Source organism: Rhipicephalus sanguineus, chromosome 1, assembly GCF_013339695.2.
Source record: "Rhipicephalus sanguineus isolate Rsan-2018 chromosome 1, BIME_Rsan_1.4, whole genome shotgun sequence".
Taxonomy (NCBI): domain Eukaryota; kingdom Metazoa; phylum Arthropoda; class Arachnida; order Ixodida; family Ixodidae; genus Rhipicephalus; species Rhipicephalus sanguineus.
Window position 1 is genome coordinate 1,769,848 of NC_051176.1, and position 12,309 is coordinate 1,782,156.

The following is a 12,309-nucleotide window of genomic DNA, read 5'->3' on the forward strand; positions in this document are numbered from 1 at the left end:
CATAATGTGGAGATGGTGTATTTTCCATTATCTCATCTGTGTGTGTGTGTGCGTGTGTGCGTGCGTGCGTGTGTGTGTGAGTGTGTGTTGTGTGTGTTTGTGTGTGTGCGGAGCGTCACCTGGCATTACCGGTCACTTTTCCCGTTTCATGAGCAATATCAGATTTTCGCCTTAATACGAATACTTTTATATGAAGTACACCGATTCAATGTAGTAGATACACATTTTTTGACGTAACGCAGATGTCCTTACTGCGGCGTCAACTCGCCATGTCTCAAAAGCGGCATAATCCAAGGATTAATGGGGCCGCTGGCGTGAAGCACAGAAACCATAATCTGGCACAACGCCGATCCGCGCTGTGGTGGGGTGCTTCTTCCTCGTCTACGTTGTGATTGTGCGCTCGATTTTCACAATTCTGGCCCAACGAACTCAAGCAATCAATGCTAGAATGGTCGAACGGCGCTCAAACGCAATGCACTTTTCAAGGGGGCAGAGGGGGGTAGAAAATTGTCCCTGACATACCTGCGGCGCATGTTGATGCATGGCGTGTGCCTAACGTAAAAGCAAAAGCCTGTACGACGGCTCTGCGTGCCAAACTTCTGCACGCGCTGCGCTCTGTATCACGAAGATAACGTGATACCCAAAAGCCATGCTCATTATGTGAAGCGGTATTTTGTAAGTGTGAAGCAGTGCGAAGCAAGGCGAGCGACACGTGTCTTGTTTCGCGCTACACCACCTTAACACAAATGAAAAATCAAGTAGGCGAGATTACTATGCCTTCCGATAAATGCAGCATTTACAAAACTGACCGTCAGCCATAGAAACATGATCGCGTTATTCTGGAATGTGCTCACCAGTATGTATCGCGTAAGCCAGGGGTCTAAAACAAGCGGTCCGAAGCCTGCACGTGACTGCCTTCGTAGCATATTTTTTTTTATTAAGTATGTGCATGAGCTACACAGGCATGACTTGTCTAAAGCATTTTTATCCCGTGAGGGAACCACTGCGGTCAACATATATTGATACATAACAGTGAAAGAAACTCTCAAAACCGTCGTCCATATTTTAGGAATTTTGGAGGTAGATATTTCGTTGGAATTCTGGCACCAAATTTCCTTCAGAAATGACCCCTTTATGAAATATGGGAAAGGTCTTTCATATCGCAACGCTAGCTGACATTTTGTACAAACTATTCCTACCCGCCCCCCGCTCATACCTTCGTCACTGTGTCCTGGCGCTTGCGGGAGTAAATTTTCGTGAATGCGGCTCGTTACCTGACGTGAGTTTGAGACCCCTGGCATAAACAGTGAAGGTGGAGTTAGCAAATAAGCGCGCCATACATTTGCCATTTGGTCAGTCGGCGAATATGAAAGGTTATACGGTAAAAGGTCGTTATTCGCCCCCCGTTAATTCGGAAAATCAGATGATTCGGACGTGTTCTCTGGTCGCGGCAAGCTTATGCAGTGTTTAATGGTATCAAAGTCTCGTTAATTCAGTCATATTTGGCCGCAACCCGGTTAATTCGGACGATCTTCGCAGCGCGCCAAACACGAAGCGCCACAAATGTTCGACTCACAGGAGAAACGACAGCGTTCACGAACTCAAACGGCTGCGGTCCTTCATAAAGGCGTGCTCGCCATCCACGATCTAACCATAATTGCATTTTGGCACCAAAGTCTTCGACGGCTGCGGCCCACTTGCTTCGGCTTCGATTTTACTCGTCGCACGCGAACTGCGTGGGCGATATATCTATGATCGTGTCCACAGCGCCTGCGGCTGGGGCGGGTCAAAGCTGCGACAAGCAGTAGCTTTGTTTTCGCCGCGTCGCTTCAGAACTGCGTAGTCGCCATACGTTATTGTGCATTAGCGAGTCAAGTTTATTCAGCAGCGGATGCTGTGCTGAGCAGTGTTGTTTCGACTGTGGGCGCAGGCCTCGCGCGCGCCTTCGGAACTGTGCTGACGCTATATGGTCAGTGTCTTAAATTATCGACCACGCTTTCGTCCACAGCGGATGCGGCACTCAGTATCTTCGTTTTGACTTCTGGCAATGCACGCGCGATGTCACCCAACTCGAACATAGTGGAAGCTGTTGCAGGTGAAGCGCTTCAGCCGCAGTCTGCATGCTGGTATAAAATTCGGCTGCGACATTATAATGAACGAACGATCATTTGCCGGTCATTTTTCCGGCGCAAATGTTATCTTCACGTGCGCGTGGTGGTGGTGGCGGTAGGTAATAAGGGAGAAGCACGTTTACTGTTAGGACACGGCTGTCTTGAGCCGCGATCACATTGCGAACGAAGTCGCGAATGAAGAAATTTGCGGCATTTGCATTGCTTTTATGCCAGATATGTACCATGAATTTACGTATTAATCAAGAGCATACAAATGCATTGATCTAATAGACACTTGTTTATTCTTTTCTTGATACTTTCCATAATTTGGCGTTCGGTTAATTCAAACATTTTTTCCGCGGTCCACAAAGCCCATATAAAACATACACCGGACCTTTCTCTTGAACGAGTGTTAACATCCGCGGTTTGTCCCTAAGACAAATTTGCACGTTCGGATGTAACGAGAATATATGAGGGATCATCTTAGATGCGAATGCATACAAAACGTCCAGTGTGACAGACAGGTATCTGAATGAGACCCAGCGAAGTTGAGTGAGTGTTAGTGGTAATGATCGAAGATGGGAGCTAGTAGACGTGTAAAGGTGAATATTTATGAACGGGAGTGTACTTCAATATGAACAGCGTTAGTGGCCGCCTGTGAGTGTGAGTAGAGCGGAAAGCCGGGCATGTTGATTCACGAGTAGACTCATTACAAAGGCGTGAGTGTGACTATCATTGAGTGACGAGGGATGTGAGCAGGCATGATTATGAAGGTAACATACGAGAGTAGTAGGTGTATGAACGCGAGCAGCGGTGTGAGCAGGCGTGAGTAAGTACTTACCAGTGTGAGTGGGCGGGAGTATGAACTGAAGGCGAGTGAGTGCCGATGGGTATGGTTAAGTGTGAGTATGAGCGTGAGTACTTATGAGCGTGAATGGGCGTGAGTATGAACGTCAGGGGCCACCTGTGAATGTGAGTAGAGGGGAAGACTTGGCATGTTCATTCACGAGTAGACTCATTTCAAAGGCATGAGTGTGACTATGACTGAGTGGCGAGGGATGTGAGCAGGCATAAGTATGAAGGTAACATATGAGTGTAGTAGGTGTGAGTATGGATGTGATTGAGTACCCATGGGAGTGAGTAGACAAGAGTGAACGTGAGTGCAAATGGCTGTGAGTAGGTGTGAGTACGAACGTGAGCACCGGTGTGAGTAGGCGTGAGTAGCCGCGAGTATGAACTGAAGGCGAGTGAGTACCGTTGGGTATGAGCAGGTGTGAGTATGAACGTGATCGAGTGCCCATAGGTGTGAGTACACTTGAGTATGAACGTGAGTACTTATGAGCGTGAGTGGGCGTGAGTATGAACGTGAGTACCTATGAGCGTAAGTGGGCGTGACTATGAACGCGAGTGAGTGCCTATGAGTGTGAGATGGCGTAAGTGTGAACGTGAGTGAGTACGAGTAGATATTGCCGCAGAGACTGCCGACAATAAGTTTTCTCTACCAACAAGCCAGCGGGCCGCTTGGTTAGCGTCCGCAACGTCTCGCGCCTGCTCGTGCTTCATGTGGCCGCGCAACGCATGCCTCTCGCGCACGGTCACGAGACTGTGAGTTGACCTGCGGGCCAGAAGAAGAAGTGCGTTCGTCGAACGGACACTTTTTATGTGTGGCACGCTATAGCGGACTCCTTGATTTTGCACCTAGTTATCTGGGCACAAGTTCGCCTACAATAAACGAGTGTTTGTGTTTCCCCTATTCAATACGCTACATTCTGGTGGAGGTGCGGGGTATGATTGGAAGTCCCCTGGGTGCAAGAGAGCGGAGCCCTGACCCTCAGCGATTGGAACATGGCGAACTGACTCCAGTACACCAGCGTGCAAGCCAGCCGCCTCCGAGGAGACCCGCCTGAATTTGGACCGCTCCCTACTTCTCCGGCAACGCAGGCATTGTCCACTGCCAACGAAAGAACGATGGCCAGCCCGGTGACATCCGAACTCATCGTGTCCCCACCGTGCATGCCTGAGCCCTTCCACGGTGATACGTACGAAGATGTGGAGGACTGGTTGGAACACTTCGAGCGGGTGGCGAACATCAACGGCTGGGACGAGGCAAGAAAACTGAGCCGCGTGTACTTCGCGTTGGAGGATGCAGCGAGGACATGGTATGAAAACCACGAAGCGGTGATACCGACCTGGCAAGAGTTTCGACGACATCTGGTCGCTACGTATGCCAGCACCGATCGTCGAGAGAAGGCAGAGAATGCTCTCCAGTCCAGAAACCAGCGCACGAACGAGAGCGTTGGCATGTATATCGAGGATATGTCCCGCCTTTTCAGACGCGCCGATCCGAACATGACCGAAGAGAAAAAACTGCGTCACCTGATGCGAGGAGTCAAACAGGACTTATTCGCAGGGTTGGTTCGCAACCCACCACGCACCGTTGCTGAGTTCCGCAGCGAAGCCACGACCATAGAGCGCGCATTGCAGCAGCGCTCCCGTCCCTACAACCGTGATGCCAGTAGTGTACCTGCAGAGGTCCTTTCGACAAGCATGGGCAGCAACAGCGAAGCGCTGAGGGAAATGGTACGATCCATTGTAAAGGAAGAGCTTCGAAAGCTTCTGCACCCACAAGTTACGCCGACAGTCTCACCTCTTGCCACTGTTATTCGGGATGAAGTTCGTTACGCCATTCTGCAAGCGGAACCCGAGGCGCAACCAGCTCGACTCGAAAAGCCATTGCAGGAACGTCGAGTACCAACGTACGCCGACGCTTTGCGCCAACCCGTCGTGCATAGTGCTTCGTTTGCAGCCCCCAGTGGCTGTCCATCGGCTTCGAGCGGCTCACCTTTTCAACGAGATTTGAGGCCACGAAAAAGCGACGTGTGGCGCACACCCGACAGGACGCCGCTTTGTTTTCATTGCGGAGAAGCTGGACACCTTTACAGAATGTGCCCATATCGAAGAGTCGGTCTCCGCGGGTTTTCCGTAAATGCGCCATGCCCCAGCAATGGTGAAAGACCCGTCGAAATCGAGGACTACTTGTCAAGGCATCAATTTCCAGCTGCTAGTTTCCAGCACGAGCCAAGGTCACCAGCGCCTGCTTGTTATCGATCGCCAAGCCCTCGGCGTTCAAGTTCACCAACTTCAAGCTCAACGAGGCGCCGTTCAATGAGTCCCCGTCAGGAAAACTGAAGCCAGCGACGTGGGGAGGCAAGGCCGCTGATGTCCGACAAAGCGAAGTTCCTCCGTCAAGGCCCCAGCGGGGGGCAGCAGCGACGAGCAGAATACGAGGACTAAGATAAGTAAAGAAAAAATTTCTTCGGACTTGCGCGTTACCGTAGACGGGTGTGAATTGAACGTTTTAGTCGACACAGGTGCCGATTATTCAGTCGTAGGCTATGCTATCGCAAAGGACTTAAAGAAAGTTTTGACGCCTTGGAGTGGACCACAAATACGTACGGCTGGGGGCCATCTCATTACACCTCTGGGAAGATGTACCGCAAGAATCGGAATTCAAGGTTCTATTTACATCGCTGATTTCGTCGTACTTCCAGAATGCTCGAGGGGCGTAATACTCGGGATGGATTTTCTGTTGGCGAACGGTGCTATAATCAACCTGCAGAATTCTAACGTTTCTTTCTCGACGAAGCTGGCCATAGACACGAAGGAGCCGGAGTGTCCTGCATTGCGTGTTATCGACGATGACGTAACGGTGCCACCACGATGCAGCGTGCTGGTTGGCGTAAGGAATGACGCATTCGTCGACTATGAAGGCATAGCGGATGACAACGTCGAGTTGCTGCTGAAGAAAGGCATTTGCATAGCTCGGGGCATTATTCAGTTACGTGGTGGGTGTGCTAATGTATTGCTCACGAATTTCGGAAATGAAATTCAGCGTGTTGCAAGAAACACTGCCATCGCCTTTCTACACAGTTTTGCAGTGTGACAGATTTAAGTAGCCTGGCGTCAGGACCACCTGCCTCAGAAACTCTGCATGATGTCGGAGGAACAGTTGCAATCAGCCAAAATCTGTCGCCAGCCGCGACGAAAATCATACAAGACCTGATAAGAGATTTTGCAGGATGTTTATCCACCTCGTCAAAAGTTCGGCGCACCCAGATTGTTAAGCACCGAATAATAACAGATGAAACAACAAGGCCAGTATACCAACATCCGTATCGAGTATCGCCGAAAGAACGAGAGATCATAAAGGGTCAAGTGCAAGAGATGTTGGAGGACGATGTCATTCAGCCGTCCAAAAGCCCATAGGCATCGCCGGTAGTTCTTGTGAGGAAGAAGGACAATACGTTGAGATTCTGTGTCGACTACCGCAAACTGAAGAGCGTGACCAAGCGGGATGTATACCCCTTGCCTCGAATCGATGATACATTGGATCGGCTCCGGAACGCAAGATATTTTTTTCATTGGATTTAAAAAGCGGGTATTGCAAATTGAAGTGGATGAAAGAGACCGTGAAAAGACTGCTTTGGTAACCCCGGACGGCCTGTATGAGTTTAAAGCACTCCCAATCGGCCTCTGTTGTGCGCCAGCGACATTCCAGCGCATGATGGACAGTGTCCTCTCGGGCCTCAAATGGCAGTCTTGTTTAGTCTACCTGGACGACGTAGTGGTCTTTTCGGCAACGTTTGACCAGCACATAGAGAGACTACGTTTAGTACTTCAGGCTATTGAGTCCGCTGGCTTGACGAATAAACCGGAAAAGTGCCAGTTTGGATTTGGGAAGCTTCGATTCCTGGGTCATGTGATCAGCGCTGAAGGTGTTGGCCCGGACCCCGACAAGACTGCGGCCGTCGCACGATTTCCAAAGCCGAGAGACAAGAAAGAGGTGCGTCGATTTTTGGGTTTATGCGCTTACTATAGGATGATTTGTGGAAAATATCTCAAAAATTGCCGAACCTCTAACAAGACTCACGAAAGAGGAGGTACCATTCGTTTGGCAATTGGCAATTGAATTGAAGCAACGTTTGCAAGCCCCGCCTATCCTCGCCCACTTCGACGAGACCGCCGACACGGAAGTCCATACAGATGCAAGCAATCTTGGCATCGGCGCAGGTCCTCGTTCAGTGGTAAAATGGAGCAGAGAAAGTGATAGCGCATGCGAGCCGCACCCTTTCAAAACCTGAGAGAAATTACTCCGCGACAGAAAAAGAGTGCTTGGCAGTCATATGGGCTATCAGCAAATTCAGGCCATACCTCTACGGCAGGCCGTTCCGTGCCGTCAGCGACCACCACTCACTTTGTTGGCTAGCAAGCTTAAAAGACCCGTCGGGACGACTTGCGAGATGGAGCCTCAGGCTCCAAGAATACGACATTACCGTTGTATATAGGTCTGGCAGAAAACACAACGATGCTGATTGCTTGTCACGCTCGCCACTCGACTCTACTCCTTCAGAAGAAGAGGACTTCCCATTCTTTTGTGTAGTGGAATCCTCAGAAATTGCCGAGCATCAACGGGCTGACACAGAACTGCTCCAATTGATAAAGCATCTCGAAGGGTTTGACGTTCAAGTTCCACGCACATTTAAGAGAGGATTATCCTCATTCTGTCTCCGAGCTAATGCACTCTACAAGAGGAACTTTGAGCACAACAAGGAGAAGTTCCTACTCGTTGTACCGTCAGCCATGAGGCCTGAAATCTTAGAAGCTTGTCACGATGAACCGTCGGCGGGCCACTTGGGCGTCAGTCGAACATTCGCCAGAATTCACCAAAAATATTACTGGCCCAAGTTGTTTCCGTCTGTGCGGCATTACGTGAAGACATGTCGCGAATGCCAAAGGCGCAAAGCACCACCCCTCAAGATGGCCGGCCTTCTCCAGCCCATAGACCCTCCTAAGACTCCATTTCAACAAGTGGGAATGGACCATCTCGGACCGTTTCCAATGTCGTCATCAGGGAAAAGGTGGATCGTCGTCGCGACGGACTATTTGACACGGTACGATGAAACCGGCTGCCAGGAACGGCAACTGAAGTTGCCAAGTTTTTCATTCAAAACATAGTTCTTCGACATGGTGCCCCAATGGTCGTGATTACCGATCGAGGAGCAGCCTTCACATCTGCGTTGATGCAGTCCTTGATGACGATGACTAATACCAGTCATAGAAAAAGCACTGCATACCACCCACAAACGAACGGGTTGACGGAACGCCTAAACCGAACCATTGCTGACATGCTATCGATGTATGTTGACATTGAGCATAAGACGTGGGACGAAATCCTGCCATACGCAACTTCCGCCTACAATACGGCCCTACAGGAGACTACCCGCGTCCCCCCATTTCAGCTGGTCTACGGCCGCACTGTCACTACGACACTCGACGCGATGTTACCAGTAGACAACGACAATTACGAGCCATCTGAAGTTGACGACTTCCTACAAAGAGCTAAAGAAGCGCGCCAGCTGGCACGACACCGAATAATTCAACAACAACGCAAGGACGCAAGCTACTACAACCTGCGCGGCCGAGAAGTTCAGTACCATCCAGGCGATAAAGTGTGGATATGGACACCAATAAGACGCCGCGGGCTCTGAGAAAAGCTCCACCGTCGGTACTTTGGTCCATATAAGGTTCTCCGACGACTTAGTGACCTAAACTACCAAGTCATCCCCGATGGACACGAGCGCTCAAAACGGCAAAACACTGCGGAGTTCGTACACGTAGTGCGCATGAAACCCTATTACGAGAGACAGTGAAAACGCTCCCTTCTTGTCTACTTCCCCCCATCGCGAATCGGGACGATGCGTATTCCGGAGGGGGCTAATGCCGCAGAGACTACAGACAATAAGTTTTCTCTACCAAGAAGCCAGCGGGCCGCTTGGTTAGCGTCCGCAACGTCTCGTGCCTGCTCGTGCTTCATGTGGCCGCGCAACGCATGCCTCTCGCGCACGGTCACGAGACTGTGAGTTGACCTGCGGGCCAGAAGAAGAAGTGCGTTCGTCGAACGGACACTTTTTATGTGTGGCACGCTATAGCGGACTCCTTGATTTTGCACCTAGTTATCTGGGCACAAGTTCGCCTACAATAAACGAGTGTTTGTGTTTGCGCTCTTCAATACGTTACAAATGAATAAGAGCGTAAGTGCTATATGTGTAAGCAGGTGTGAGTGTGAACGTGAGTGAGTAGGTATGAGTCAATGCACGTGAGTATGAACGTGAGTGAGTATGAACGTAAGTGAGTTCCTATGAGTGTGAGTAGGCGTGAGCATGAACGTGAGTGAGTGCCTCTAAGTGTGAGTAGGCGTGAGTAAGACCGTGGGTGAGTTCCTGTAAGTGTGAGTAGGCGTGAGTATCAACGTGAGTTTTGATGAGACTTGAAAATAATATAACGAATTAATTTGTGGTATTGAGCTGCAAAGCAGCAGTCGGTAGTGACAAAGCGCTGCTTCAAGAACTCGCACGAACATGGGAGGTGAAACAGCATATTGCAAGCATTTGAGGCACATTAACTTGTGCAAGAGGGTTGGAAGCTGAGCTTCATTTTGAAACTTACGGGTAGCGTTCAACGACATGACACGAATAGACTACAAACGGGTGCAAAACACGTTAGCCCGTATGTTGGATTTTCGTGCCCCGTCCTTGAGCGCTCCTCGTAATAACTTTCAATTTCTGACAGGAATTGATTGATTTTTGGCACATGGTTGGAAAGGACCTCATAAATGAGGGATGTTACGGTTGTGTATGGGAGAAAAACGAAGGTGTCGATTTCCGTGCTAACGTGTTGGGAAGAGGGTATCATCCAAGCAGAGCTTAGGATGACCGCGGTAGCCTTCAGCGAACTCGCATGTAGTCCTCGAAACGCAGACGTTTAACGTGCACGTGTGTTTACGGTCTTTACTCACATTCCGTGTGTGCATAAGCGTGCGGTCAGTCCAACAATCGCACAACGGTAGCGTAAGTGTTTCATCGACAGGTGTACTGATATAATGAATTGTGCTTACGCAAGTGCGCCTTCTATTATAACTGCAGAGTGCTCTGGGAATTGCTTGATAGCATCGTCCAATCATTCGTGTTCACAGGTTCAACCTGGACTCGTTGCAAGGACGGGACGGCCTTCAGCGGTTCAACATTCAGAACACTGTCATCGCCGATGCTTGCCCCAAAATTCCGCGTTGCCCTTCTACAAAGTTTCGATCCGCCGATGGGCTGTGCAACAACCTCCAGAACAGGGAGTGGGGGAAGTCCCTCACGGCTTACGAGAGGTTCCTGCCGCCAACCTACGCCGACGGTGAATACTTACGCCTTTCTTGCAAGAAAACTGTGATCATTACGACAACATCACTTTAGTAAATCCACAACAGGGAACTATTATCTGGTATAGTTGATTATCTGCTTTCCCTTGAAAACGTTTGCATTCCTCCTTCGCCCTCGACTCCTCCATTTTTTCTGCTCAATTTCATGTATTCCCGTCGATCACTTCTAAGGGATCGATTCAAAGAGCAATTTCTTAGAATCACTTCAATTTGAGCTCGAGGTAACAACACGAATGTGAAGAGAACGAGACCTTGGACTACCTGCATTAAAAAAAAAAGCGCAGCTTGCACTGGAGGCGCAATGCTAAAAAGACAGCTGAGCTCATGGGCACCTACGCATTCCTGGCTTTTCCTCTTTTGCTAGGTTTTGCAAATTTTCTCTACCGTTCTTCCTCTATTTCTTCCTCACTCTTCTCTCTGTATTTTCGTTCTTTTTGCTCTGTTTATTTCAATTTGCTCGTTTCTCTCTCTCTATTTCTTTCTTCCATTTTCATACCTTTCTCTCTCTCTCTCTTATTCTCACTTTCTCATTCTTTCTATGCTATGCTTTACGCACTCCCCATCTCCTTTCCTTCCTAATCACCAACACATCTCTCCTCCTCACGCTTACTTCCCTTTCCCACCACCTTGCCACACTGTACTACACAGGGTTATGCTACGCTCTGCAAGCGTGCCTGGATGGCCGAGTGGTTAGGACGCTCGCCTTCGGATCGAGGGTAGGCGGGTTCGAATACCGCCTCGTGAAGAATCTTTTTCGGCAAGAACTGCTCTTCTTTTCGATATTTCCTTTCTCCCTCTTTCTTGCTCTCTTTCTGTGCTCGTTCTCTCACCCATCAGGGTTGTTACAGGCCACGCCGGAGAAATCGGCGCGCGGGTTCTGGGTGCGAAGCAGAAGAGGACGAAGATGACCCTTACATTCCTTTCCTACCCCCTTGCTATACAGTGCTACACATTGCTATGCTATACCCTTTCCCCTCATCATTTCCATCCTCCGCAGCCTCAGTTCTCTTTCCCCCTTCCTCCTCCACGCATCTACCGGTAGCTTCTCACTCCCGACTCCGCCCTACTTACTGCGCCGCTGCTGCTCCTCCCTCTCCGCTTGACCACCTGCATGTCTCCAACCTCCAACTCCCACAGGAGGTGATGTAATCGCAAGCGCTCTCCGTGCGACGTAGATGGCAGGCTCTTTTCACCTCCGCTACAACAGCGTTCGTTGTCAGCGCTCGCGCTCTTTTACTAACGGGTAGAAGGTACGATGCACGGGGCCATGTTATTGATTTCGACTTTATACAGAACATGACGGCAACGGTGACGTGAAAAACCCGTCGAGAGTGTCCGTGTAACTGAAAAAAAAAACATTATGCAACTCAAAAATAAGAAAGCGTGTGATCTTTGTACGTACACGTACCAGAAGCATAATAAAGATAATAATATCTGGGGTTTAACGTCCAAAACCACGATATGATTATGAGAGACGCCGTAGCTGAGTGCTCCGGAAATTTCGACCACCTGGGTTCTATAACGTGCACCTAAATCTAAGTACACGGGCCTCAAACATTTTTGCCTCCACCGAAAATGCAGCCGCCGTGGCCGGGATTCCATCCCGCGACCTTCGGGTCAGCAGTCGAGCGCCATAACCACTAGACCACCGTGGCGGGGCGAAGCATAATAAAGAAAATAAATATAATCAGAGCTTCTGAATTAGGCAAAAGCCGTAAGGGGATGAGATAACGAAAGTGGGAGTCTGACATCGTTTAGCCAGAACGAGTGTCACGCTGAAAGCCATTACATCGATAGCGTTTGCGGTACAGCATAGATGGATGGATGGATAGATGCTATGAGCGTCCCCTTCATAACGGGGCGTTGACAAGTGTGCCACCAGGCTCGGCAAAAAACCCCCCCTTTACTCTCCTTTTTCTTAGTGTTGGCCTA

The 12,309-nt window shown here is 49.7% G+C and overlaps 1 protein-coding gene across 1 annotated transcript in view; it reads left to right on the forward strand.

Moving 5' to 3' along the window:
• The window catches only part of LOC119389029 (chorion peroxidase), a 94,897-nt gene that overhangs the window by 14,278 nt on the left and 68,310 nt on the right, over positions 1-12,309 (forward strand). The window contains exon 3 of the mRNA XM_037656324.2: positions 10,144-10,352. Within this exon, the coding sequence (XP_037512252.2) occupies positions 10,144-10,352 (209 nt within the window). The remainder of the gene's footprint in view (positions 1-10,143; positions 10,353-12,309) is intronic.